This window comes from Centrocercus urophasianus, unplaced genomic scaffold, assembly GCF_019232065.1.
Source record: "Centrocercus urophasianus isolate 14NV4802_14NV808 unplaced genomic scaffold, USGS_Curo_1.0 seq_10, whole genome shotgun sequence".
In the NCBI taxonomy this organism is placed as follows: Eukaryota; Metazoa; Chordata; class Aves; order Galliformes; family Phasianidae; genus Centrocercus; species Centrocercus urophasianus.
Window position 1 is genome coordinate 41,047,015 of NW_024884142.1, and position 25,393 is coordinate 41,072,407.

Consider the following 25,393-nt stretch of genomic DNA (forward strand, 5'->3'; position numbering starts at 1 on the left):
TAACCAGTTCTGAACTGGTTGATCACGCATTCCCAGCCTGTTATTACTACTGGATTCATGCCTAAGGCTTAATTTATGTTATCTCTAAAGCCCTGTTTAAAAGACAGCTATGTATCAGCCATTAAACTTCAAGACTTCATTTTCAGTTCTCACTGAAATTCATGCTCACAGGCAGTTCTACTGGATGAGTTAGGAGCAAAGTGGGCAGCTACAAAATGCAAGCTGTTTTATCTAAACAACAAAAAAATGAGTGGATGTTAGATTTTGCAGGTGTGTAAGTAGCCGTTCAAAATGATAGTCGCCTGGCAATAAAGCTATTGCTGTCTTATAAATATTATCAACAATATATAAACAAAATTAACTTACATGTCATCAGGACAGTTGTTTGGAGATTCCAGCCTTCCTCCTGATCGTACATGGTGTAAAACTTCTATATTGGAAAGACCCGGATATGGCTGTTGACCCAAAGTTAATGTTTCCCACATTAAGACTCCAAAAGCCCTAAGAGACACCAACAATAAATTTTGATTACCATGGTGATGATGAGCAATCTCCCTATCATCAGGTAATTAAAAGGGCTCCAGTATAAGAACGAGACTCAAAAAAATTAGGAGCAAGTTGTTTTAACGTGATGTAAAACACTGGACACATCCTTAATCCTGGCTCTAGAATTGCTAAAATAAATATGTACTACTAACACATTTTCCTAGACATGGTGAGATGCAGTACAGCATCTCTAGGCACCACTCTCCATTTTCGTATGTCTTCACTTAAACAAGCATTTAGAAATTGCTGGAGGTGTCACTGGAAATGGAGAGAGTTACAAGTTCTCTGAAGTACCACTCATAAAGCAATCAGCACCTCATTGGATTTGGCACAGGGAACTAAGCGGACTTTTTAGATAAAGGTAAGAGTGGCAGTTAAATGGATAGGCTGTAGAGCCGGAAGACTTGACCAAGATTGGTGAGCTGTAGCCCACCAACTGTCACCCATAGCTATCCAATCTGAAACTGTGTGAATCTCAGGTTCAGCAGAACTGAATTGGTTTGCTTTTTTCCAGGACTCCTGACAGGGTCTCTGCTTCTTCACCATAAACCCAAATCTGCCCAAATATACCTTGCAAATAAAACTCTGCAGCAAAGTACTTTCCCATAGTGATGCTGAGAAATTTGGGCTTCAAAATAATGAAGTCATCGCTACAGGGTGAAATGGTAAGGGGAAAGTATTTGTTTGTAGGAAGGAAATGTCAATTAACCTAATGGAAAACAAAATGGAAAAAACAGAATATAGGCAGTCAATTCACTGCTCAAACAGGAAAAATAAAAATACAAATAAAAAAATTGGGCCTTGTACAAAACTATTTCATTGAGCAACACAATTTTTTCCCATCCAGGATCCCAGGGCTACAGCCCAGAGCATTAAGTAAAGAAATACTTACAAGCAGATACAGTTGTTGTGCCAAGTTTTTTACCAGTTCACAAAAACACCGCATAGGAAGAAATCTATCTTAGCTTGTGAATTATTAGAGATGGAAATATTCAAGCTTATCATTGCTGCTGTAAATCAATATTTTCTTGCTGTGTGATTTACTATTCTTTTCACACTGCTGTGTGTGCCTGCTATAGCTCACCAAACATCAGAGCGATTTGTAAACACGCCATCAATGAGGCTTTCAGGAGCCATCCATCTGACAGGGAGCAGGCCTTCTCCTCTTTTCCTGTAGTAATCATTTTTATAGATATCTCTGGCAAGTCCAAAATCACCAATCTTTACCACTCGGGAGCAGCTCCCATATCGCTTCTCAGACACAAGGCAGTTGCGAGCAGCCAGGTCCCTGAATTTTATAGAAACAAGAAGATGGAGTCAGCTTTGCAGAGTGACTCAGGTCAGAAGAGATCTCCAGAGGTCAAATGGTTCAACGTTCTGTAGAGAACAGTATCAGTCCTCAGGTTAGATCAGGTGGTTAGTTAAATTTTGCATATCTTCAAGGCTGGTGATGCCACAGCTTCCTTGGGCTACCTGTTCCAGTGATTGGTCCTACTCATTGTGAACAACAAATTCTAGTTTCCCTTGCTTCCCTGGTATAAAATCTTAGAGTAGCCCATCATTTTTTGAGAAAATTGTAAGTAATTTTAACAGAAAAGCATAACTTCATGTTTTAATTCAGTTCTCTTACCCTTCCTGTTATATTGTGACATCTTTCCTAGGTGTTTTGTCCCAGGTAAGATAATTAGTCTTGGTACTGGGGGTAAAGCTTGAAAGGTGAAGGAAATAAATTCTGTACCTGTGTATGAAACGCATTTTCTCTAAATAGGCACAACCTTTGCAAATATCCAAGCATATGTCCAAGAGGTCAGTCAATGTCAGTAAGGGACTCTGGAACTACAAGAAACAAAGACAATGTTAGCCACATCTCCTGCCTTTACAAACTCAGAATGACAGCCTCCCCAGTAGTAGAGTATTCCTACTACAGTAGTCATAGTAGAACAATACCATGCAAAGATGGTATTGTTTTCTCATCTGAAATTTATAGGATTTTTGCAAAACAGGTGCAAAGTATCTGTGTGCCAATAGAGCAAATGCTAATTAGTTGCAGAGTAAACTGCTAAATCACTACACTGCAAGGCAGGGTAACACATCCTGTTCTTTGATTTGGGGCTAAGAATATCCTGGGACCTTCAGAATTGCTTCTTTGCTGTAGTGGAAGAAATGGGACACCAAATATTTCCTCCTGCTATTATATCAGGTTTGCTTGCTGCTGTATATTAGTCAGTAGAATATGTTATTTCTATAGAATACACGTACATCCTTTTCAGTAGGCTTCAATACTGACTGTGCATTTGATGTGATCATATAAATGAAATAGATACCTGCTACGGTGCTCTAAAATTCCAGTGTCAAGTCCCTTTGACGTAAACTCATACCATTAATATTCTTAATCTTCATGCTGACTATGAAAGTTAATTAACTTCTTAATTAAAGAGGTTTATTTTTTATTCTTTTCTCCTTTTTCCTCTGAAGACTTTTGGGATACAGCCACAACGACAACAACAACTGTGAGAACTAGTGGACCAGATATATGACCACTATTATATGTTATAACTTTTCTAAGGGCTCTTTACAGTGTTCATAGAGAAGTACTCAACAGACATATCACGACTGAAAAAAATTCCACTTTTAATCAGTGTTTTAATGGTATTCAACATGACATTCAATCTTCTTCACAGCAACTCTGAATGCCTGGTCAGCACTCAATGCTGAGATCCCAGGGCATTAGCCAGGTCAGAGCCTGCAAATGCAGAAGGAACTGGACATCAGCATGGCCTTTAAGGAAGATTAAAACCGAGAAACTGTGGGCAGATACGTGTTAAAAATAGATCCCTTGAGGTCATCCTACCTTTTGCTTTCTGGCTCCTCGTAAATAGCTAAGCAGATCTCCTCCTTCCATCAGCTCCAGTATAAGGTACTGAGGTTCATTTAACAGGCACACTCCGAGTAGCTTCAGAATGTGAGGATGATCAAATTTACTAAAGAGAAATAAATGATTGTAAGATTAAGTATGAAAAATTCAATTGGTCGACAATAATTTGCATATACCTACAAGTAGTGAATGGGTTTACCCTTTACAATCCCACCTCCATGAACATCATGATTTAGTAACTTAAATTGCCTTGACTTGCTTAGTCATGGGGCAATTCTGTGACATCCTTTCAAAGCCGAGTTTACACTGTGCTTTGACAGGCACTGTAATGCATACATGCATGTTAAAGGCACACTTCATCGTGTTTACGTGAAGTAAGACAAGATACCCAAAGGTAATCTCTAGGAATAACATGAATTGCCACCTGTGCACTGGAAGTATCTCTACTATTTCAGTAGAGTATTCCTACTACAGTAGTCATAGTAGAACTATTGATTTAGAGAAACACACAGAGAGAAATGGAAGCATAAGGCACAATACCATCATCTTACAATCTAGAGAACTGTTTTGTTCAACTGTTTTTGTTTTATCAAGATAAACAAAACACTCATGAGAAGAACTAGCTGATATGAGAATAACTGCTTGTATGTGTCCAAAGTCTTGGGATTATGACAGAGAAATCAGCCCTCTGCGATCTTGCAACTTACAAACAGTGCAAAATATTCACTGACTCTTTCAGGGACCGTGTTTTTACAACCACATTTATTGTGTTTGAAAATAGTTTTCTCTTTGCACTGCTGTGTGAAAGGACTTGCACCATCAGCCAGAGAAACATGACCCTGTTGGGAAAACTGAACACATCACTGTTGGGTGGTGTCTAAAGTGCTGTCAAATGCACCAGAATAAACAAACAAATACAACAGAGGAACATTTTCCTTCTAACCTCTTTCAGTTCATTTAATCTTAGGCGTGGGCAAAAGCTCTTCAGCAAAAAGTGTGATTTTGAATTTGACAGTTCCCCCGCAGCACATACCTCACAGTCAGACAATGTTGTCACTCTTAAGAACAAAAAAAGAAGAAGGAAGGCGCACCTGATCTTTTCCTTACAGTTCCTGCAGTCCTTCCTCTACTGAGCTGTTATTTCTTATTTCCAAAGTAAGGGGAGGCACCCCTGCTACATATATTTATACACAAATGACCCACCAATAACAAATATCAAATTATTGTTTGACCTACGGATAGCTCAAAACTTTTTCCACTACTGCATAGCAATAAGTAGAAGAAACTTATAGTCCTTGCTTAGCTAGGACAGCAGAACACTACTGAATGTACTCCCAGAATGCAAGCAACATTTAAACACAGAATATCAGGGTTTGTAAACAACCAGAGCCACCTATGTAACCTCTTTGTCTTTGGCTTAATTTGAGACTTCACCGAAGAACATCAAGAAAAGTCTCTAACCTCTCCATGAGGAAACTAAATCACTCTTTTTCACTTTAAAGAAATATTTAAAGCTTATAAAACATGCCTTTTTATTATTATGATTTAATGACTACTGGAAATATGTAACACCTAACCTTTCCTATTCTCTCTGTCTCATTTAGCTGGTATACGTGCGGGCCCACATTAGTATTTAAATTTAAATCTAATAAATTCCAATAGCATATTTTTAGAGGATTTCTCAGTTTGGATTTGTAGCTAAAAAAAAACCCACAACAACATGAAAAAGCAGAATTGGAGAAGCTCTGAGTATACGTAATTTCCATACTACATAGAGAGGAGTTTTTAACTGGCTTTATGACTGCCAAGTAGACATAAGAAGTTTGCACACAGCACTTGCTCTTCATCATTAATTTACACCATCATTACATGATTTCATTTTAAATTTCACCAGCCTTTTACTCCTTTCAGTGTACAGTGCTTGGTAAAAGTCAGGCAAAGCAATGAAAGATATAGATACATTTTAACTGTAAACAAAACAAAACAAAAAAAACTAAAAATCAATTTCAAATTTAGTAATATTACATTTTCTGTGCAGGAAATGAAATATTTCATTTTTCAAAATATGATTCTAATCCTGCTTTTATGAAATGGAAGTCAAGGAAGTGTAGATCAACACATCTGAAAGCCACATTGTACTTCAAAATCAAACAAAACTTAATTTCAGTTTCTACTAGTCTCTGTGGAGAGAGAACAAGAACAAGAACTTCGAGCTGACATGCAGACTTTTCCATGTCAAGTTCTCACACTGCAGACGTGTATTATCTTTTCTGGGTGCACCTCAGTACAATAGGTATGTGGCAGCCTCTAGTGGTAAGTATGTGCGTTTTTAAAAAACAATTTCCATAGTAAATTGAGACTGCTAGGCATAAGCTTGTTTTGATGCATTTATTTTGATAAAACAATGCCAGCCAAATGTTGCTATTTACCTTTAATGACTTAGTTCTAGGGGAACAGAGAGACTGAAATATCTCAGTCCAAAACCTAACAAATCCATTCTATCAGTATATCGAATTTGCAATCCAAATCTTAAATTTTGCAAAAGAGTTTTATAGCTTCAGTTTCATGAGATTAACCAGTAGCAATCTGAGGTGTTTTAGAAGAAATAGGAGACTACCCCAAAGCACCACATCTGAGAAAAGCGCTGCTCTCATTCCTATCAATGTCCACCACACTCATATGAGAGCAATTTTGAAGGATACCCAATGGCAAAGCTCTTCCTACCTCATTAAGTGTGCCTCCTTCAAGAATTCACTCTTCTCTTGATCTGTTGCACCCCTCTTCAAAGTCTACTCAACAGAAAGCACAAGAACACTTATGTCACCATCACTTTTAGAACATACAGGTGACATGGACACAGCCTTAAATACATGGTATTTTCCAGCAGTTGTTACAAAGTGATAGATTCAGCTTTAAGTGACTTGCAAGAAATCCAGCAAGGAAATATCTGAATCTCTCAATGCTTGTTTCAGTTGCGTAACATCTGAGCCAAATCTCTGCAATTCCATTCTGTTTCCAGAGGACTACACAGATGTGATTACCTTGACTGCTACTTTGGATTCCCCACTTCCGTCTGCCAAGATATCTAATGCAGTCCCTTCATACACCTCTCCAAATGCTCCACTTCCTAACAACTTGTGTAGGTTCAATTTGTCCCGAGAAAAAGCTGGCAATGACTCGATCTCTGCTTGAGAAGGAAGAGTGCTGCAAAACATCAATACTAGTCACTTGTTAATAGTTAAAAATGCTTGACATTATATAAAATTCTTCCTTATATGAATCTGACGCTATTTGACTCAGGAACAACATTTAGGGGTAGTTTGGGTGAAACCTGAATGTTTTGGAATCTCTTGGAAAACACCATGTCTCCTTCCCTCCCCCTTCACTTGTGTTTGTTGCTAAAGTGAGCACTCAGTGTGGGATAGAGGAAATCCAGACCAGACTGTATACTGGGGAACTAGCTTGGCAGGGCATATTTCAGAGCAGACCTGCCCTCTGAGCAGATGCGGCTCCCATCATCACATCAGGTTGTCAGGGATGAGAATGTTGATAAAAGCCAATCCAGGGAAGCCCTCTTCTGTGTTTTTGTCCTGAAAATGCGTTTCCTCCAAGGACATACCTGACAGCATAACATGCATTGGCTAATCCCACTGTCTCAGCCATCCCCCTGAGTTGAGCTAATTCTTTATCTTCCTTGACAAGCACTATCTGCCCAGTTAAGGTTGGTTTTCTTGATTTCCGTCTTTGGTGCCATACTGGAATAGAAAAGAAGACCACAAGATATTTTACTCCGAGAGCATCCCAGAATGTGAGTAGGCTCTGAAAGGCGGCAAGGTCATTGCTTTTTTTTTCTTTTTGTCATTCTGTACAGCATGACCCTTTGGCAGCAAGCGTGAATGAGCCACTACCTTTTCCCAAAGAAGACAGAAAATTGAGAAATTAGGCAAGCATCCACTTCTGTATGTGACAAGAGCAAAACCCGAAGAGTTGGTGCAATATCACATGGCAAACATGAGGAATGAGAGGATAGGACCCTCATATCTAGATATTTATATTACAGAGTAATCTCTGCATTCTTCCTTCAGGAAAAAGGCTGAAGGGGATAAAATGAATTCTTTTGGTGAATAAACACAACACCTAACTTGCAAATTACAAGTTTTCATTAGGATATGTGAGAACTTCAGAGCTCCTTCAGCATTTCTATGCTGTTTCTACAAGTAATCTACAGTAATAAATGCCTTAAGATAGAGTGAACTGTTATGCTTTCCTAAATGTTGAATAGGTAACCATACATCTCTAAGACCTCAAAAGATGAGAGCACAGAAATTCCCTCCTGCTTCCATACTGCAGATTGTTCAGCATTTCCCCAGACCTGGAAGCCCATCATCTCCTGCTATCAGAAATGCCTGGCAAACCAAGGATATGCAAAAAAAATAAAAATAAATAAAAATCAACCACATACCAAAACCAAACAGTATGATCATAGTCAAGCCCAGTACAACTGCTCCAATCACAGCAACAATAGCAGTGATATCTGGAGAGGTCACAGTATCTGTTAAACAGAAGGGGAAAACTGGTAAATGACTGTGTGTATGAACTGTATCAACCTAACTGAAAGATCCTAGAGTTGCTTAGAGCTGCCCGCTGTGTAAGTATCTTTCTCAGCACAAAGCTCTCTTTTAAGCTATGTGGACACATCTATATTTGGTCAAATTAGTTCTCTTCCTCTAGGTTTTGACTGTTAATGCACTGATAACCCACAGTATGTATGTAAAGAGAATGTGCCAACTGCTTGATCACTCAGGATGGGATTTTCAAAAACAACAGCAGTGTACAGACCTAGAATTCTGACGGACATCAAGTAGTGATTTTCACATCTTTATCCAGCATGGAAGCTTGCATTTACTTCAAGATTCACATCACGATGCAAAGTGTGGGTCCATGGAGAAAAATCAGTATAAAGAAGCAAAATCAAAGTTCAGGCCCACTGTTCCGTGCAAAGCAGTGGCAATTGGGGTTACAGTGTAAATGCTACCAGTAGTTACCCTGCAGACACATTCTTTGTGCAACAACTTCATCATAAAATAGGTCTCTCTTCTGAAATGAGTTTATTTATTCTGGAAAAACTTGATTAACAAAACACAGAAGTGTAGGACATACCTTTAGCCAACACAATATCTTTGCTTATGTCACTGTATTCACCAAGCCCCAGCATATTTGCAGCTGCTACTCTGAATTGAAAAGTTCCTTCTAAGTTTTCGGCCTTCCATGTGCAAATGCTGTCACAAGAACCATTGTAAACCACCATCCACAAAGACTTCACTTTGTTAGTGTTGCCAGACTGTTTCCTACAACAGGCACAATGAAATAACCCAGGTACAATATTAATGCAGTAAGTGTTGTTCATTACATCTCCTCCATTCTTCACTTTCACAGCTTTCTCAAAATCTCTTTGCCTGCATGAAATCTCAATCTATTCACGGGGTTTTGGCTCTGGAGCAGAAAATTGTGCCATTCCATTTCATCAATGCCAGAAATCACACATTTTCAGTTTGGCATTGGAAATGAAATGCTATTTTAGATGTGCAAAGCTGCAGCACACTTTCATCCATGTCAGTGCACACCTTACAGCCAAGGTTTCACAACTTCTTATTCAGTTTTCAGAAAAAAGAAAAAATCAAACACAACAACAGTGTTTATTTCGTGTACTGTTAGAAGTTTTTGCTTTCCTGGGCCTGGAGTAATTCAGTGGCTCTTGTGCATCAGGTTTCACAAGCTAAATAGGAAGCAAGTCATTGGCAGGGAAGACACAATTCTTTAGCTAGCCAGGTTCCCATAGTATCTGCTGACTGCTGCATATATTTCTTCCATTCCCCATTGGACTGAGATTGATTGCTCATAATAAATCCAGAGCTGATTATTCACCAACCAGACCACACATTAAACTTGAAAGGCAATATGTGAAATATCATTTCATGTCACACAGGACTGTAATATTTCATATGAGATGACCTTCATGAGTATGTCAATCACTCTCCCAATATGCTTCAATTAAGAAAAAAAGCCAAACACTTCTAAACCAAAAGACAAGTAAAAACTATACCTTCATGTTCACATCCTAACCATAACTGTAAGAAAAATGGGTTATTTCAGAAGGCTATGCAAAAATTTTCTAGAATAATATAGGTCTGACTTAACACTTTTTTGAAGGGCATAGAGATACCTTGAGGTTCAAAGTGCAATTCTGCATATTCTCTGCATATGTGCATTGAAGCTGGAGAAGAAAAAAATGTATTTCCTTAATCTAAAAAAAGCCTCAGTGATGCAGTATGATTCCAGAGATTAATATGAAGCTGGAGGCTGGAGAACACAGCAGCTAAGAGACAGTCCTGACCTGGGCCACAGCAAGTCAGGCTTAACATGGGTGTTGGCACGTCAAAATTATTGTGGTCTCATACCATGAAAGTCAGTGCTGCTGTACACTCACAGAACTGTTCGGAACCTAACAGCACCAGAAAAATATTTCTGAGTGAAAACTTAAGTAAAGTATGCTCAACACCACAGTGCTGTGAATCTTTAACTTTCATAAGCACTGAATTGATTGAGGAAAAGGAAATATTAGATTCCCTCTATCACCGCTCATTTAAAACGTCTTAGGAATATCTCAGGAAATTGAACCTCCTTCAGTTTTAAATAATGCACTAATTAAACCTTTCACTGACTGCATTAAACACACTTGGCCAAATACTAGTCAAAATAATGAGAACTTTCAAAGTCACAGCCGTCAACAATATACTCTAACCTGTCCATTCAGCCCTTACATTGCTAGTGCAAGAATACGTGTGAAATAGCACTCAGTGGAGTCTAATAAGTGTGACATGTGCAGTTCAAGTGATTTGTATTTGACAAATTACTATAAATATTATTGAATCTTCTCATATTTGTGAGACTACCTTATGACTCTTCCTGGCAGCACTATATGAGCTTTCCTTACATCCACTGAATGCTAAGATATTTCAATATACATTTTAGCTGAGAATATTTGCTAAATATTTGAAAATTCAGATTTGAAAGATTTCCAAATGTTTCAGTGAAAAATGTATATCCAAATATATTCCTATATTTCAAGGATTGGTCTGGAAATGTTGTTAGTGTACATTCAGTGTTTTCTAGGAATTGATGTCAAAAAGTGGCTACTTATTTTACAGAAGGATGAGATCCTATGAGAAGGGCCATTAACATCACTGACATTTCACTATTCCTATAAAAAATATACTGAAAGCCCTTGAGATCTCATATCTGTATTTGCAAAAATGATTAGTTCTATCAGGTGTACTTCAAATTGTCCAGAACCTAAACACAGCCCCAATAATCTTCTGAAAACTCAGAACAAGTGAAAATGCATATTCAAAACAGAGAAAATAAAAATTGTGCATTGGTTCAGAAATTTCATACCTTGTGTCCTTTATGTCAACAAATCATGAGCCCTCCTATCTCTTAAATACAATTGCAAAAGCAATTACAGAATAAGTGGATGTTGCTAATAGGAATCCATCTTGTGATAGCAAGACACAAGGCTGATTTACCCTCCTAGTCTGTACAAAAGCCCAAGCAATGACAATTTCAAAGACAAATAACTAATTCTCAGCAATTTCCAAAACATCCACATTGTTTTGGGCTCAAAGGGCAGCTCAGAATCATCAGAGATATTCCCTGACCTATGGATGCATAGCACCTCGTGCTTCCTCAGAGGAAAGTGGTTGACTGCAATATGCTTGGCACCAGATTAGTCCACCTGTCCATGTATCTGAACAACCAGACAAAGTCTCTAACAAAGCCTGTTCCTGCTCACCTTGTTTTTTTCTGGATTGCTCCCTAGGTAACAAATAGCATCACACATCGCTTACCTGCTTTCTAAGATGTAGTAGGTGAGGTTGCTTCCATTGTCTTCAGCCTTTTCCCACTGTACAGAGTTTTTAGAGTCTTCTGCTCTTTTGGGTGTTCCCGGCTTACTGGGAACACCAGCTTTGGCCAAATGGGGAAGATACAAACATTTTCAACATGTACAGCAAAACAAAAGGTTAACAGAGCATAATTTAGACATGTACAAGAGTGGACATACAAAAGGAGCAAAGATCAGCATCAGTAATACCCCATGAAAAATTAGTCTTTGGCCTTCTCTTTGTGATGGACAAGTTTCAAAATTTTCACTCACATGAAGCTTTTCATGAGTAGTTATGAGTTAATATGGGTATAGGCATTTCATCTCAATTTCCCTCACCCTTTTCCCCATGTTCCACTTGAAGTGAATCTTAATTTCTTGGTGTTCTGTTACTTATTTTCCAAAAGTATTAGGTCCTGGTATAAGAAAATTACCTGCTAAATTTTACAAAATATGTTTTGAAGATTCATGTTCTGAAAATAGTACTAAAATCTTGTTTTCTTATGCTATGTGCTCACCTGTAGTTTTAAAGCTTGTTGGAAAGGAAGTGCTCTTCATTCCTGTAATATATACTACTGTTGCTCTTACAAGATAATTGGAAGAAGGAAGAGTTCCCGTGAGATTGCATGTGTAAACAGGGCCTATAGTACATGTAGTGCTTGCAGGAGAAAACCAATCACTTCTTGTTTGCCACTAGAAAAATAAAATATCATCATGGTCATCTTTCTTACTCTCTTGAAAATACATCACAGATTATTTGTGGATATATAACCACCTTGCTACATTTTAATACTGTAGGAGAGAGGTTATGCATGTGTTTTTTCAACCACAGGATTTTATCTTGTTAGAGATCAAGAACACAAAAACTAGTTTTATTTCCCCCTTTGCTTTCAGAAAACCTGCAAGTCTTGGTAACCACAAAGGACAATAGATTAAGTGATCCTTTTGCACAGCTAAAAGGAGCCTTTCCCTTGCTTAGCTCTGTGCAGCTTGTGTTTCTAGATCACTGTGACACAGCCATGAGTTCAGTTTGCCATCATGCAGTTGAAAGGAGATGGTTTAATGGAGTTTGATGCTTTTTTTATGGCAAGTGGGAAACATCTGGTGTAGGCCTCCTGGATCTGACTATCTGTATCAAGGAATCTATGTGATCTAGTTTAGCACAGGACATTTTCTGTGTGTGGTGGTCTAAACATTAAAACCTGAAGCTCCCATCCTTGCTGCTGTCAATGCTGCACTTATCACTGCAGTCTGCACTATTGCACCTGTTTTTACATCCAGCATTTTCTCCTAACTACTATCATAGGAAAATAAAATTCAGATACCAGGTTGTAGCTGACATTTAATGCCAAACATCCTTTATTTTCTTTTGCAGAGTAGACATACAGCTCACAGTTAACAGACAGACTGGAGGAGAGCAGTGAGGAAAGAGGGAGGGAACTATACTGAAACAGGAGACCCAAGAGGAATTCTGGTGGGGTCATCCAGGATGTCCTTTGGCACTGTGGAGTATTAAATGCTGCAGCTGCACTCCTCCTTGTTCCTGGCAAATGCTGCCTCCATCCTGCTTCTTCTGAGTCACTAAGACTGACATCACTGTGCCCAAATTAACCACTGAGATTCTTCATATATGCCCTGCCATGCTATCTTGCTCACCAGGATAGAACTGGGTTATGTTTAATCTGACATGGAAAAAAATTAAGTATTTTTACCTTACGCAGCTCAAACCAGAAGCTGGTTCCATTGATGTGCAGAGGAGCTCTCCATTCTAGCTGGAAACTGGTATTTCCGGGGATTATTTTGGAAGGTGAAATTGGAGACTCAAAAGTTTTTGCAGTAACAGGGACACTTTCAGAAAACCAGTTCTCATTGGGATGAAAAGCAAGAACCTAGTAAAGAAACAGGTGAAATGTAGATGAAATGTACAAGACCAGGTAGAAAAGGTGGCTTTAGAGTGTTTGGAAGGATAGCCGTTTTAAAACAAGGTAATATTTAGGCAATCCAGGATTAAATGTTTTGTGCTTCAGTGTTACATATCTTTAGGATGAATGTCAGTGGTTTCTGCAGTCCCCCTACTCACAGAATCTTTTCAGTTTCATCTTTCTCACTAAAACTCTTCTTCTTTTAGATCCTTCCTAAATGCCACAGATTCTTACACCAGTATGCAGACATTACATCACATGCTGGATCATAAAAACACGATATCAGATACTTTTTTTGTTTTATGAGACTTTTTTTTCTTTTTTACTAAAGAAAAAAAATATTAAAGGAAAAAAATATTAAGGGAAAAAAAAGCAATTGGTAAAACAACTAAGCCCACTATTCATATAATAATGGAGTTCCCTTTCATTGAAATTTTCAGAGCTTTTGCTCCTAAGATAAAACTTCATCTATTAGCTATGATTCATTTCACTCACACAGCCCTGCTTATTACACCACATCGAGTGCTTCAGAGTTAGGTGGCCTCCTTGCAGAAAGGATGTTTCTCATCTGTTGCTCGTCCTTCAGCATGTATCATGGCAACCACAGCAAGACTGTAGCAGAAATTCCTATTTAGTCTTGATGTCGGTGATATGCTCCCACAATAGAAAATATTTCAGTTAAAGGATTTAATCCGAAAAAGTCATATGGAAATAAATTGTGATGTTTGATTTTCTTTAATGAGAAGACTAGAGGACTGAGAGAAATCTGTCAAGTTTTGAACTTATATTTTCAAAATAGACATACATATTTACAGAGAAGCAGTCTGAAAACTTGAAGGTTAGTAACAGACAGGTACTGATTATACTGCTTGTGATTATACCTTGAACAAATTGTTTGTTCCAGACTGGAGATCACTGACAGACCATGAAAGCGTCCCATTTGGAAATTCACTTTTTCTCAAGGGAGCTTCTGGGAACAAAGACAATAAATTGACAGAGATTTGATAGCGGATGGATTCTAGAGGTCCATTTGGCTCCAGAGGCTCACTCCAAGATATGTTGATAGTAGTGTCGGACAAAACCACTGCCTTAACGGAATCAACTTCCTCTGGGACTGGAAGAGAAATTAAAATGAATCTACTTTTGGTATGGATCTCACTGTTTTGCTCTTTTATGTTTGACTGATTTTTAGACAAATAAAATGCAATGGAGGAAGGAAATACAAGTTATGAATATGGTAGTATTCTTGGCTATTGTACCATGCATGCAGGCAAAAACATTGCTGGTGTCCTAAAAACAGAACTCCTGCTCTTTCTTATCAGTTTCAGATTTGAATGCAGTAAGACGATAACTTGGATATGCACTAAAAAAAAATACCTATGCTCTTTCCCAACTGGAAAGAAGAAATCCTCAAATTTGACTATGTATCACAGTATTTTTTAAAAGATAGGTTCAAAGATTAATTAAATCATTCAGGTTGGGCTCTATGAATTGAGCAGTTCCAATATAATGTAAAGCTGATTTATTTTTCATCTGATCTACAAGTTAGATTTATTTTATAAAGTTATTTTGAAACACTTCATACTTAAATATCTAGAAAAAAATAAGTTTCTGCATAGCTTCCATGTATTCTGCTTTCTATAAAGAAATCATTAAACTCAAGATTTCTCATATAATACATGAGGTTGGCCTTTGACCTAAACTCATCTAAGACGTCCCTCTGTTACTGCTAAGCAAAGAGAAGATAGTTGCCAAGATAGTAAACTGTCACATACTCGCAAGATGTACAACATCTCCAAATTTCAGTGGTGAATAGAAATACTGTATTCTGGATTGCCAGTCAAATGGACAGTAAGTAATTTACAAAAGAAAAAAAATATTTGCAAACTCATCGTGTAAGCAGGATTGAGTTGAACTGTTGTTAGATAAAACACAACCCCCTCAAGTTCATTTTTCTGTAAGTTCATGTATTCTTCAGCTCTTTATTTTGTCCAGTTCAGAATCTCACAATTAAAGAGATTTATTTTGTTTACTTTGAGAGGTGTTTCTAGATTCCAAGAACAAAGTATTCACCAAGACAGCTTGTTATATAGGCTCTGCAGAAGAGGAAGCTAGCTGAGAACTCCCGAGCATTTCTTGCTATCATTTACAATTTTTTTTCAGAAATATATTCTCTAAGCTATGTAAGTGAGAATCTTGGCTTGTTGGTCTATTTTCCATGCCAGCAGATTTCTCACTAGCTCTTTTGTAAAAAATAAACTCTTCCCTTGGATCTCTGTGACCACTAATTGAACTGGTAAGTGGAATGCCCCAACTCTGTGTTAAACATTCTTTCTTTCCCTTTGAACTGTGCAGATACACAAAGAGTTAAAAGTTGTTACACTATCTAGATTCCCAATATTTCAGAATTAAGAGAGCATATTCTCTAATTTATGCCTTAGCAGCAAGGACTCCAGGCTATTTCAGCGAAATGTGCAGAAGCTAAGCTAGCAAGGAAGGCAAATGCCTTGTTTCACTAGCTAAAAGATATGTGGAGGAAGAGTGACACTCTGTGGCAAGAGGAATGCATTCATTTTTCCAAGTTGTACTTTTTTCATTCCTTCTATTTTCCTATTTGTTAGAAAGTACAGATTAATCCAAGCTTCTATCATTTCATTACAGAATTGAGGGAAAGAGAGGGAATGTACGCTGCTTCTGAGGTGTGAAATAGCATACACACTTCAAGAGGCTCTAGTAGCATCTGATTACAATTTAAACTAGCAGTTACATTCATGAAATTGAGAACACAAGTGCTGGGACACAAACACATTCTAGTCACAGCTGGTTGGAAAATTTTCAACAAATTGTGAAAAGCTCTAAATGTTGATGAAAATACCTGTTAAACTGCTCAGGGTTTGGGATTTCTTCTTCTTCTTCTTCTTTTTTTTTTTTTTTTTTTCTCATTATTATCATTTATTTTTGTTTTTCTATTTTGTTTTCAGACTTCATTTGTTTTGGTCACAGTGTTTTGTTTTGCCCAACTGAAGAAGTTTGTTTTGAGTTTTGTGTTTCACTTGACTTGAGACTGAAAAATTCCATTTCAATGGAGCAACCCAGTCTCTCATTTCATGTTCAACATTCAAGTTCCTCCACAGAAAGGGTGTACATTGCTGCAGGTTGGCTCAGTTTACCACACAAAGAAACAAGAGTGTGAATTCCTGCCACATCCCAATAGTATCCAATCTTACTCAACCAGCAAGTCGTATGAATTTTGCAGTACAGACACAGATTCCCATGCAAAGAATTGAAATTGACTTCTTATAGGTCAGCTTTGCTTACCTTCTGCAACATACTCCTTAGTAATATGCTCAAAATATTCATAGATCTACATAGGACCAGAGCCTAGTTGCTCAGTGCTGCAGACAGTGAGAAATCCATTTAGGTGGTAAAAAAAATATAGCAGGGCAGAGAGAACCCAAATAGAGGTGAATAGAGAGTAAGGGAAAACCTTTGGATTCTTGCTATGATATGCACACGTCTCGCTGCATTTCACAAGATTATAGCTGTAGTTGAGCTACATGTCACCTATCACCAGCCCTGCTATAGATGGCTCAAGTGAGCAAATACTTAAGATCCAAGTGCTGCTGTGCCTCTCCACTTCATTCACTTGCCCTCTCTCAGAGTAGAACTGCTCCAACCTTGTGGGACAGGATCCAGGCAGGAAAAGCAGTGAAGGTAAGTCTACAGCATGTCTGTAACACAGTGAGTTCAGCAGCAAGCATCCCTAGGTACTCTCTCCCAATTCCTTTCAGTAAAATACAAATGGACTGCCATCCAGGCTTGGTTATAACTCTGCTTCTGTAACATGGACATTATCAGAGGTGTCTAATGGATCTTCAGGGGGTGAGTTTTTGTGTGTTAAGCTGCCACCAAGCAGACACCAAGCACAATAAATGGAGCAGAGCTGCAGTGCCAATCTGCCACAAAAGAAGAGCAATTAAGTTGCACCACAGTAAGTATAGGTTGGATATCAGGAAATACTTCTTTACGGAAAGGGTTGTTAAGCACTGGAATAGGCTCCCCAGGGAGATGGTTGAGTCACCATCTCTGGATGTGTTTAAAAGCCATTTGGATTTGGTGCTCAGGGACATGATTTAGCAGAGGGTTGTTAGAGTTAGGGTAGTATGGTTAGGTTATGGTTGGACTCTATGATCTTTAAGGTTTTTTCCAACCTGAGTGATTCTATGATTCTATTCTATGATTCTATGATTCTAATAAAGTGCTATGCTTACTACAGAGAATGGATAGATCTTTGGTATTGTTTTTCCTGTTTTCACCAAATGGGGCCAGCAGTATCACTCCAATTACAACAAAATTATCTGAAGAGCAGTAAGAAGACAGCTCCTCATGAAGAAGGATATAAGACAGACATCCACGCACATACATGCATGCAAAACAAGAAAAAACTACTGAGCAAGGTACTTCTGTTGGGTCAGGCTGCAGTGTAAAACAACATATACAAAGGTACAGCATACATCTTCAGATGCTGCATTTCTTTCTGGGACTTGAGAGCTTCAGGAAAACTGGGGACTGTAGCTGTCCCACAGTGCAAAGAGGGAGAGTGATACAGGGAGTGGGCTGAAGCATTTTCCTGTCCTAATTAAGTACAAGACTATCTCAGACTAGTAGTGTTCTCAGAAAGTAAGGAAAGTTCAAACTCTATTTCCCTATAAATTCCAGTTACCCTTTAGGCATTTGAGGAAAGCTTTTGGGTTGTTTTGATTTCAAGGCAGATGGGGCCAATACTCCCAAATACATTAAAGTGCAGCAGAGCTGATTTTCCTCCCTGTGGCATACCCCAAATTTCATCAGTTTCATGAGCAGTCAGTAAGGTAGTTAGGATACTCAAGAAGCACCAGATCTATGTTCAGCAATGGGATCTCCAGAATAAGGTGGAGAGGACAACTGTGAAGGTAAAGGGCAGAGGATAAATGGAAGAAAACAAGAAGACAAAGTAAGTTGCATCCTAGGTGCGAGGCAAAATTGTCTCCTGTTACGCGCAGCTGAATAATTAGCATGTGCTCAGTAGTCATAGGTCCCCCATAATGAAACACAGTCCACAAGTCATCAGCAGAAGTGTTACAGAAATTCCTCTTTTCCTGTTTTAGAAAATGTGCCCCAAATAAAATAAGTGTATTTAATATGACTGAGTTAACTAAGAGAGCACTGAAGAGACAGATGATTTTTTTCTTTTCAGTTTAACATCAGAAAGGAAAGCCTGCAAAGCCACACAGCCAAAACAGGAAGTAGAGATATTAACCTGCACACATTTCTTGTGCATCATCTGGTAATATAACACATACACACATACGATGTGAGATCAATACTGGCTTTATAAATCAGTCTTGCTATGGCAGCACAGGCCCAGCTCTGAAATGGCAAAGAATCAGACTGAATAATAATAAGCTAACTCCTAACCAGTTATCTCTCTGCCTTAATTGATACAGTGAATGTTCAAGGCAAAAGTGCTATTCCTGCCCTTCTTGTTCTAATATGAAAGGGACTGAGAAGAACATATCAAGATTACTAAAACAAACAGAAAATACACTATTGGTACTCAAAGGGAAATAAAAATGAAGTGCTGTCTCTTCAGCCTGATAAATCATATCTACGCTATCATAAGAAACAGTAATTATGAGAACACTATCAGGTCAAGGGAAAAAAGTCTTAATGTTGCCTATATCTTAGACATTTAAACATATATAATCATACATCCATACTAACACAATTTATTTAAAAGGTGGTCCAAGGCAAAAACTGCAACTTCATCATTTTTATGCATAGTTTATCTTTCCTCAGGAGGAGTTTTTTAATGAAAACATTAAAGAACATACATATTTCTTTTGACTCTGATTCACCATTTTGGTCATGGATTTGGTCATCTACACAGGTTACAGTTTGAGCAGAAAATTTCACTACTTTCTGACTTGTTACCCAAACATTTCCTTAAGATTAGAATTATGTTCAAAACCAGAATAAAATTTGAAACAAACCTCCACATAGAGTTGTGCCGAATGTCTCCCCACCTACAGCCAGCTGGTTTTCATCTGAATAGTAGTTTTTCACCGCAACTTGTATGACATAGCTTGAAAATGGTTTTAGGTTGTTTATGACAGCAATAGGTTCCTGAATTTCCTGTAATTTTAAATCGGATAATAAATTTGTGTTCTTAGAAAGTACTCACATATAACACCAATCATCTGTCCATTAAATTAGTAAGTAGGTGCAATTAGCATGGTCACAATAATGTTCTGTTCAATGACTGGTGCTTGAATAGGAAATGGAAAAGTTCAAAAAGAATTACAGAAAAAAATTACTAAGGCAAGCAGAGCTATAACAAAGTGCATAAAATCAAGACTTACTGTTGCTGAACATGTTGAAGATTTATTTAAACATTTAAAAATGTATTTATTTAGTAATGACTTCAACATCTCTTTTATCAAGTAGAAACTGGAGATCCACTGCAACCGGATTTTAGCAAGGACATGTTGAAACACAGATGAGTGCTTGCGCAAGGAAAAGCTAAGGAATCCCCCACTTAGCAAAACACTAATCACAAACAAGAATTAGTATGGGATTTGCAGAAGTAGAAAAATTCCCTGACAGAAAGTTGCAGAATGGTTTATAAAATAATTAGAAGTAATATTACATTCTGTTATACACAGTTGCACATGCATTTTTTTTCCAAAATAGACATACCAAAGTTTTTTGCTGTAGAGTAGAGAAATGGTAGGTCAAGTTCTCGTGGCTGTTAGTCATTTCTCTGAAAAATACCAGATATGTTGGTGTAGGCTGGGATATTCTGGGGCATAGCTGCTGTGTTGTGACAGATGGTAAGCTTAACGTAAAACTAGTGTTTGTTGTATCAAGGATAGCAGGTTTCTCAGTGTTTAGTAATGGAGTCAGGCACCTCTTATCTAAGAAAGACATTAACAAATGAAAAAAAAAGCAATTACTGTTGGACCAATCCAAATGTGCATGGGATTCTATCATTGTTCGTATGAGAAAATAATAATCACAAAACCTTCTCCACAAATAGAAACAGAATAGAATACCACTTGGATATAGTATATTTGGTTAGTTGTATAGATTAAAAGAATAGCAGTAACCAAAGTAAAGGCTTGTTTATCTTTGATAAAATCAGAATTGCTACAATATTTTTATGCTTCTATAGGTACCAAAATAACTTGAAAATTTGGACTTCAGTTGCTGTATTACTGAAAGTAGTACACACTGTTGAGTCCAAACTTGCTTGTCACAAGAAAAGCAAATATGCAGAATAGCTACTAGCTTTCCCTAGCAATTAAATGTTATCTAATTTTCTTCCAAACAGTTTTTTACTTGTAAAGTTCACGGTAACAACAGGGAATGGGGAGACAAGATTTGGAAGAGAAGAAGTAGTCTTCATGGAGAAAACAATAAAAGAATGCCATGTAATAATATAAAAGAAGTAACAAAATAAAAACCCTTGTCACCTGACGAACTTTTGAAAAACAACTTAAAAATTTACTAAATGGACTTGCTGCCAGGAAGGAAATGACAGTGCAAGAACAATTGTTTGCCCTTAGTCAAGAACAATTGACCTCATTGTCAAGATCTTTTCTCCCTAAATGAGCAACCCTGTCACTCCTTCCAAAAGCAGGTTCATGCTCATAAGGGAAGGAGAATAAGAAAGACTATTTGGTAGAAATAAATGTAAGGTTCATTCTTTGACAGTGCATAGTTTCTTAGAGTAGTAAAAATCTCACGGGAAAAATCCGAGGTGAAATAAAGAACTGAGTCATTTTCATAACTGAAGATTCTTTCAGGCAATTCCATAGAAACGTGCTTACACTGAGAAAAAAATTCCTTTGCTACATATTCAGCCCCTTTCCTCCTAACCCTGAAGAGAAATCATCCTCTCACAGAACGTGTGACAGGACAATAATTTTCACTGAGTACTTCTGATGTATTAAATGATCAACTGACATTGTGTCTCTGGATGGCAATTAAATAGGCTAGAATGAAAGGAAACTAGCTGTACTACCTGCACACATCACTAAGGCAATAAAAAGCTTGTCAGTCAATCCAGATGGTCTTTGCAAACATCACTTTTTCAGTACCAAGTAGAAAATAAAATTGTTTTTTCTTATTTTAAAATTTTGATTTTCTTTTCTCTTAAACTTGTGCAAATAATTCTGTCAAAAGTTTTTCTCTTGTTCTGTTGCTTTGTTTATTGGTTTTCTTTGTTAAATCTTTTTATGCCACTATATATATATATTTTTAAAGCCATCATTAATGAGAATAACTCTGTGAAGATCTCTGGGTAGAAACAGTCCCATTGGACCAAACACGAACTGTTCCCTTTCTGCATCAGCTAAGCCTGGATTTCTTTAAATAAGCTGTATCTCTGGTTCAGCCTGTACCAGGGCCAAGCCAGGATCCTGCATCAATGCCAAGCCCACACAGACTACATGGATTAAATTTGCCCAAAGTACTGATAAGAATAGCCTGGGCTCTGGTCAGAGCAGCTGTGGGCAGGAGAAATGCTGCTGGCTGCCCAGAAACAGCATAAAATGTTTCATTCCATAGAACTCCATCCCAGTAAAATATCCTCTTGTATATTTGCTAATTTTTAATGTAAAAATTAATAAATTATTTTTAAATACATTAATTTCAATAATAGCTGTTCTAAACCTCTGTACTTACAAACATTATCTCTACAGGTACCATGAATCCTGAAATTGCATTAAAAATAATTTTTCCTTCATTCATTACATTCTATCATTTTTTCTTTTTTAAAAAAAAAAAAAAAACCCAACAAAAAAGAAGTAGTAAGTGAAGCCTGAGTCTACTAGCATGTAAGCTAATTCACTCTCAGGCACTATTTTATAAATCATTTTAATAAGCAGAGCTCTTATATGTTCATCTTTGGAAGAACATACTTTTTTTTTTTCAGCTTTGCATACTTGTGAACAGCAGAATTCTGTATCATGACAAAGATCATTACTAAACTCTTGCAGCACCTCGTGACAACTAATCATCTTCAGGACACAATGGTTGCTCTTTTTCAGTGCTTCAGGATTCACCACCTTTCTCAAATCTCCAGGTTCAACACAACTTTTAAAATAGGAATTTTTCTTTCATTATTCCCCTGATCCATTAAACCACATGCAATAATCACCATCATGTCCTTCCATGCAACAACTTAGTTAATCCTTATTTCCACCTTTTTAAAAATACAAATACACATAGCATGATCTACATGTCAAATACGTGCTCTGAAATAAACTTACTGCATTTGCAGAACAACCCAAATTTCCACTACCTGGATATGATTGCATTGCTGAGCTGTAGGCTAAGATTTTCAGCTCATGATTTGCTTTCTTCTGAAGCGAGTGTCTTGTGCCTTCTTTATTTGCTAGAAAAATTTCTGTGTATTCCTTTGTTTCAATGGTCCAATATATAAATTGGTTATCTACAGTCAAGCTTCCAATTTTTGTACCTGTAGGAAAATATTGTAGTTAAGCTTCAGCATAATCCTGAGTGAATAATTTTATGAGGGCAGATGAGTACTTCTTCTCAGTAAGTCAGTATGGGTCAGTATCTCAGCCACATTGTGTCTACAAAGACTTTATCTGGAGATTTCTGACATCTCACTAGAATACATACTTCCATTGGCAAACACTCTCACACAGCTCTTTCTCCTGGTTTACATCAACAGGGTACACAACTGGAAGCGTGAAACACATTAGTTTTGTCCATCTTGCCTAAAAATGAATCAGTTTTATAAATAAAGTACTTCACAAATGCTATTTTGCTGAAATGCGTGTTGTTGATAGTAGAGATGGAACTAATCACAAACTACCTGGAAAAGTAACATAGCAATCAGACCTTGAAAACTTGGAATCTTGGTAATCCTCCAGCAGTGGCAACCATCCACATCTGAGGCCCATATTTCATCTCTTCCTCTGATAAACAGCAGTTGGGGTTTCTTTATGTCAGATACATCTATACTCATAGGTCTTCCTAGCTCTGCTTCCGCCACGTTACAGTTGCAGTAGTTCTTCATCTTTTCTTCAACTGATTTGTATCCCAAAATGTGGTACGTGGTGTTATTCAGTATATCATAATAAAACATGCTGCCGCCATGATCAAGCTCTTCAATCCAATACAAGCGGCTACCAAATAAAATGCATTGCTTACAACAGAAAAACTTCAATCTGAAAAGTGTCCTAAATACAGTTTTGAAAGTAACTTCAATCAGAAACCTCCCAATTTAAAACAAGGTAAGTAAAGCAGCATATGTCCAGAGATAAATTTTCTGAATGGAAGGTCACAATAATGGAATGCTCTGGATAAAATGGTTGCAATGATGTTTTGGTAATGGTTATTCAGGATTTAAATGTTATTTGAAACTTTTACTCAAACATAGACATTTTTAAGATTAGATATGTCCAAGTTCAAGTAGCACGCAAATAGAAGAGCATCCAGAAGTTTATGAGACATACACAGTGTAAAAACCTCATATTAAAAGTCCTTTTGAGTCCTTATGAGTTAATTCTTCATGTAAATCTCGTTACACCATACTTTAAAGAAATTTTAAGTAATATGTGTCTTACCTTAAAAAAGGATATGACTGTAGAGATGATATAGTTGAATTATGTTTACTCAATTGTGTGTTCAAGGCTTTTAAGGACTTCGTCTTGAGTTCCAGATCAATAAAAAATACTTGAGTTTCATTCAATGATGTTTTCAGGGCAACAAATAGATGTCTTGCAATCCAATCTACTGTGATGGCTGTGACATTGTGAAGAAATACGTCTTCGAAAAACTTAAGAAAAAATAAAATAGAATCTTAAGAGTAGAATTTTCCCACCCAGTGTTAGGATACTACCAAATCAGATTGGCTTCCCAAGTCATTTCTACTTGGAAAGTAGAAACCAAAACATTAGCAGGTGGGATGAAGTTTCCAATATCTTTATACAAACAAAAACTGCTGTCTCACTAACATCAATCATTGCTTCCGCTTAAAATTAGAAAGAAATCAAATGAAATTAAACTTTGTTTGATACAAAAAAATGTATTTTATGTGTGAATTTGAAATTAAATACTTGTTGAAATACCTTGTGAACAAAGCAGATGTTGGTAATCATACATGTTTAATAGGAAAAATTTACCAATGGCATACTCAGGACTCTTCCAATTGCTACACATGACAAAAAAAATTGACAGTTTCAATTTTATTATATTATACATATTCGCATTGTATATTTAGAAATGGCCAGTTGTATCTCTTCCATAGGAGAATCTCATATGAACTGATAGTCATTAAGAAAGTTGTATCTTTCCACTTCAGCCTTCCCCACTGCATTTGCAGACCAGAAGGTCAACGATGTCCTGGGCTGCATCCATAATAGTGTGACCAGCAGGTCGAGAGAAGTGATTCTGCTCCTCTGCTCTCAGGAGACCCCACGACTGGAAGCACTGCATCCAGTTCTGGGGCCTCCAACACAAGAAGGACATTGAATTATTGGAGCAGGTCTAGAGGAGGGCCATAAAGATGATCAGAGAACTGGAGCAACTCCCCTACAAGGACAGGCTGAGAGTTGGAGCTCTTCATCCTGGAGAAGGCTCCAGGGACACCTCATAACGGCCTTCCAGTACCTGACGGGGACCTACAGGAAAACTAAGGAGGGACTTTTTATAAGGGCATGTGGTACAGGATGAGGGTAAATGTCCTTAAACTGGAAGAGAGTAGATTTATACTAGATATTAGGAAGAAATTCTTTACTGTGAAGGTGGTGAGACACTGGAAGAGGTTGCCTGGAAAAATTGTGGACACACTTACCCTGGAGGCATTTGGGGCCAGGCTGGATGGGCTTTGAGCAACTTGATCTAGAGGGAGGTGTCCCTGCTTATAGCAGGGGGGTTGGAACTAGGTGATCTTAAAAATCCATTCCAACGCAAACCATTCTATGATTCTACGATTCTAGAATTCTGCCAATAAATGTAATTTGCTATCATGCTGCTTTTTCTTTGTTTTCAGCATCATGTTTTGACTTCTTCAAAAACATGATTAGGCCCAAA

At 37.5% G+C, this 25,393-nt stretch overlaps 1 protein-coding gene across 4 annotated transcripts in view; it reads right to left on the reverse strand.

The window, feature by feature from the left end:
* Positions 1-25,393, reverse strand: part of ROS1 (ROS proto-oncogene 1, receptor tyrosine kinase) — a 72,137-nt gene that overhangs the window by 14,480 nt on the left and 32,264 nt on the right. For 3 of the 4 annotated variants that reach the window (XM_042817343.1, XM_042817353.1, XM_042817368.1), the window contains 18 exons: positions 23,926-24,137; positions 23,198-23,484; positions 22,632-22,808; positions 20,024-20,241; positions 19,318-19,459; positions 14,167-14,399; positions 13,076-13,252; positions 11,882-12,056; positions 11,329-11,446; positions 8,582-8,769; positions 7,884-7,973; positions 7,041-7,176; positions 6,463-6,625; positions 6,146-6,210; positions 3,398-3,527; positions 2,285-2,382; positions 1,631-1,834; positions 367-501 (listed from right to left, as the gene is read on the reverse strand). In XM_042817343.1, the coding sequence (XP_042673277.1) occupies positions 367-501; positions 1,631-1,834; positions 2,285-2,382; positions 3,398-3,527; positions 6,146-6,210; positions 6,463-6,625; positions 7,041-7,176; positions 7,884-7,973; positions 8,582-8,769; positions 11,329-11,446; positions 11,882-12,056; positions 13,076-13,252; positions 14,167-14,399; positions 19,318-19,459; positions 20,024-20,241; positions 22,632-22,808; positions 23,198-23,484; positions 23,926-24,137 (2,948 nt within the window). The remainder of the gene's footprint in view (positions 1-366; positions 502-1,630; positions 1,835-2,284; positions 2,383-3,397; positions 3,528-6,145; positions 6,211-6,462; positions 6,626-7,040; positions 7,177-7,883; positions 7,974-8,581; positions 8,770-11,328; positions 11,447-11,881; positions 12,057-13,075; positions 13,253-14,166; positions 14,400-19,317; positions 19,460-20,023; positions 20,242-22,631; positions 22,809-23,197; positions 23,485-23,925; positions 24,138-25,393) is intronic. The other variant, XM_042817359.1, reaches the window with a different exon arrangement.